General features: G+C 36.1%; 1 protein-coding gene across 2 annotated transcripts in view; it reads left to right on the top strand.

Moving 5' to 3' along the window:
• The window catches only part of LOC106879026 (transcription factor MafK), a 129793-nt gene extending 126284 nt beyond the window's left edge, over positions 1–3509 (top strand). For both annotated transcript variants that reach the window (XM_052971368.1, XM_052971369.1), the window contains one exon: positions 2499–3509. In XM_052971368.1, the coding sequence (XP_052827328.1) occupies positions 2499–2912 (414 nt within the window). In that variant the 3' untranslated portion in view covers positions 2913–3509. The remainder of the gene's footprint in view (positions 1–2498) is intronic.
• Positions 3510–4321: the final 812 nt, after the last annotated feature.

The following is a 4321-nucleotide window of genomic DNA, read 5'->3' as shown; positions in this document are numbered from 1 at the left end:
TTATTATTATTATCATTATTATTATTATTATTATTATTATTATTATTATTATTAATTATTATTATTATTAATTATTATTATTATTATTATTATTATTATTATTATTATTATTATTATTATTATTATTATTAATTATTATTATTATTATCATTATTATTATTATCATTATTATTATTATTATTATTATTATCATTAAGGTGCCAAGCTGGCAGAATCGTTAGCACGCCGGGCAAAATACTTAGTGATATTTCGCCCATTGCTAGTTTCTGAGTTCAAATTCCGCCAAGATCAACTTTGCCTTTCATTTTTTCGGGGTCGATAAAATAAGGACCAATTCAACACTGGGGTCACACAGTATGCAATATCATGAGGTTGTTGATTGAAGACATTGTGTCCACCAGGGGTTTGTACTGTTTGTAAAGTCAGAACAAGGACCTCAGACAGACAGTACTTTATGCAAAACGCATGCTGTTCCAAGTAATGCTGACTTTTGCAATACATCTAGATTGTAGGATATTTCTAAAGGTTTCAAATGTTTTTCCAGATTCGATGGTATTGAACCCAATGTTCTAATGAGAATAGGGATAACCTTTATGTTTGACTCTCATAGCTGTCACATCTTAACGATCTCAATTCTCAGGTCTCTATATTTATCAACCTTTTCTCCTTTTATGAGGATATGTTGATCTCCTGGTACTGCCACGTCTATTATTAGGCACTGTTTGTTTGGCGGTGAACTTGCAGGATTGTCAGCAGACCAGACAAAATTCTTAATGGCATTACTTCTGACTTTACTTCCTGAGTTCAAATCCCACCAAAGTCAAACACTAGAGCTGATGTAATTGACCGTTTCCCTTCTCAGAAATTTCAGGCCTTGTACCTATAGTTGATAGGATTATTGTCATCATCATCATCATTATTATTAAATAAAGTTGGAAAAAACGCTGCCAAGCATTTTGTCTTGTGTGTTAATATTTCTGTCAGCTCACCACCTGAACAATAATAATAATAATAATAATAATAATAATAATAATAATAATAATAATTTATTGTGAAATGCAAAAGATTTCGCCACTAACTGTGAGGAAAAGCTAAAACTCATAATCAAAATTGTTTATTACTATTAATAAATCATTATTGCGTGATATGTCATTTATCAGTGCATGATAGACAAGAGGGTGGGAAATGAGAGAGAGAGAGAGAGAGAGAGAGAGAAAAAGAGAGAGGGTGAGAGACTTTAGACTGTAAAGAAAAGCATTATTGAGTTGTCTTTGTGTGTATTCGTGTATGTGCGGGTGTGTGTGAATGTGTTTTTTTTCCCCACAGATCAGTTTTCCAAAATAAAACTCATGTATCACATGAAAGAATGCTATCAGTGTAAATAATAATAATAATAACAACAACAACAATGTAAAAGGCGATTGTGTAACACACTGACATAAAACCACCTCAAGGAAGTCACTTCCTATTTACTCCATGGAATTCACATGCTCTCTCTCAATCTGTGTCTCTGTGTGTTTGTATACATATATATATGTGTGTGGGTGGGTATTTATGTGTCTATATATGCCACTCTCTCTCTCTCTTTCTGTCTCTTGCTGTATTTGTGTGTGTGTTTTCCCATTCCATTTTTGATTTCTTGTGGGCAACTCATGTTCTTTCACTGTTGTTTATTTCAAATATTCTTTAAACATGGACAGCATACGACTTGATCTCTCATTACTTACCAAGGATCTTTCCTGGGGAAAGTGTATCCTTAACAAACGGTTATATTCCGATCACTGGTCCTTCTCTTCAAGTCCAGCAGGTACTTCATTCCCCCAGCAATTATTGATGTGAGACCTATAAAAGAGTGTTTGCTCTTACAATTGGAACTGTGCCTCTGCTACACACACACACACACACACAAATCTTAGACTGCATCCAGAAAAAGACTACTTAATTATGTAAAGGTCTCATTGTAACCTCTTCTGCCTAATTTAGAACATAGTTGTTGTTGTTCCTTTATGATTTCAAAACCAGCTTGTCTCCATATGTAACATTCAAATAACTGGTTTGAATGCCATTGACCCTGGTATTTGACTGATATTGCCTCTAATGAAATGTTTAGCTAAATATATGTAATTATTATCATAAACATTATAAGGGCAGCGAGCTGGCAGAATCGTTAGCACACCGGGTGAAATGCTTAGTGGTATTTTGTCTGCCGTTATGTCCTGAGTTCAAATTCCGCTGAGGTCCACTTTGCCTTTCATCCTTTCGGGGTTGATTGAATAAGTACCAGTTATGCACTGGGGTTGATGTAATCGACTTAATCCCTTTGTCTGTCTTTGTTTGTCCCCGCTTTGTTTAGCCCCTTATGGGCAATAAAGAATTAAATTATAAACATTATTCTGCTTTGTTTATTAATCTGTATTAATTATTCTATTTTAATTAATTTGTTTTATTTTTTAATTTCTCATTAATTCCTTATTTTCTCTCTCTCTCTCTCTTTGTAGATTTTCCTATCGCAAGTCAAATCGGACAACGCTCGCCTGTTTGACTTGTCCGATGATGAACTTGTCCGACTCACCGTGAAAGAACTAAACCAGGTAGTGAAGGGTCTCACCAGAGAGCAAGTGTCCCGCCTAAAGCAGCGTCGACGTACACTGAAGAACAGAGGCTATGCTGCCAACTGCCGCGAGAAGCGGATATCACAGAAAGAGGAGCTGGAAATCGAGAGAGAAAAGCTACGGGCTGAGGTGTACCGGCTGCAACGAGAGAACAATGTGGTCAAAATGGAACTGGACTCATTGCGACAAAAATACGACGCCCTACAGAGATTTGCCGACAAAAGTGAACTGCTCATTCTACAAAAGCCAGTGATGATGTCTGAACCACTTTCCCTGAAGAGAGAGACAATTCGGAGTTGACTGTCCGTTGGTGGTGGTGGTCGTGGTGGTAGTCATGGCGGAATCCCTTTCCCTTGTCTTCCAGACAGGACTTATAATTTTGAACTCTTTCCGCCATTCTACACATCACACAACAGCAGTAACTAAAGATCACCACCTCCATACAACTACTACTACTACTACAACCATTACTTTTCCTCGCCATTACCCCTCTATTAAACATACATATACATTTATGATATATATTAGGTATACTGTACTTGATATGTATATTGTATAATATATATATATATATGTATAATAGATGCATAAATATGAACTGTATGATAGATATATATATTATATAACATATATATATATATATACACATGTATGTATGTAATCTACAGACATGACCAATTAATAAAGAACTGGAGTATAAAAGCACCAAAATGTGTAAACAGACTTCTGAGAAAATTAAATTAAATTAAGAGAGACTGAAAAGAAACAAAACAAAACGAAAAGACAAACGAGAAGCCAAAATAAAGACAACAACATCATCATCATCTCACACATACACACACACACGCACGCACACACACACACACACACACACACACATAATATATATTTCACATATACATACACACGCTGTTTAGCAACGGAACTATGGACTGCTAACTGTTGCAACACATCATTCATCAGTTTCTCTGTTTTGTTTCTTGTCTGTCTGTTCGTCCTGTCATTCCGTTGGGATTTTTTTTTCTTTTTTAAAAAAAAAAAAATTTTGGTTTTGTTTGTTTTTGTTTCTTTTCTTTTTTTTTGCTCCCCTCCCACCGCTCCTCAGCTTCAGTGCCACCATCCCCACCACTAATGCCATCACCGCCCTCTTCTTCTTCTTCTTCTGCTCTGTCCCTTGTATCCTACCGCTGCTTCTTCTTTTATTCATTATCACACATTCATTAATTGATGACGTCACTAATCAAATGATTGGAAAGGGAGGGGAAAGTGCTATAAATTCCAGGGATGGGGGGGTGACATACATACATACACACATACATCAGTACACACACACACTGAGAAAGAAACAAATTAATCAGTGATTGTTGTTTCCTTTCTAACCAAATCCTTTCCATTTCTGTCTTTTGTTGTTGTTGTTGTTGTTGTTATAGCCTTCAACACACCTCCACACCTCGCTGCCCCTGATTATGAATACCCAGCTTCTCTCATCTACCCCTATATCTATCTATCTCTCATCTATTTTTCTCTTACTTCTCCTTTACCTCACGTCTCTCTTTTCTGTTTCTTCTTCTCTTCTCTCTCTCTCTCTCTATCTATCTTGTCTCTCCATTTTACCTTCGTTGTCATCTGCTTCTTTCCATAAATGTCCCAGAAAAGACGAAATCCCCTCCTTGATGTACAGCTTTCTTGTTTAAACCCCTACCCCGAAC

The sequence above is a fragment of the Octopus bimaculoides genome, chromosome 10, assembly GCF_001194135.2.
Source record: "Octopus bimaculoides isolate UCB-OBI-ISO-001 chromosome 10, ASM119413v2, whole genome shotgun sequence".
NCBI lineage: Eukaryota > Metazoa > Mollusca > Cephalopoda > Octopoda > Octopodidae > Octopus > Octopus bimaculoides.
This window is presented reverse-complemented; position numbering and strand designations above follow the sequence as displayed.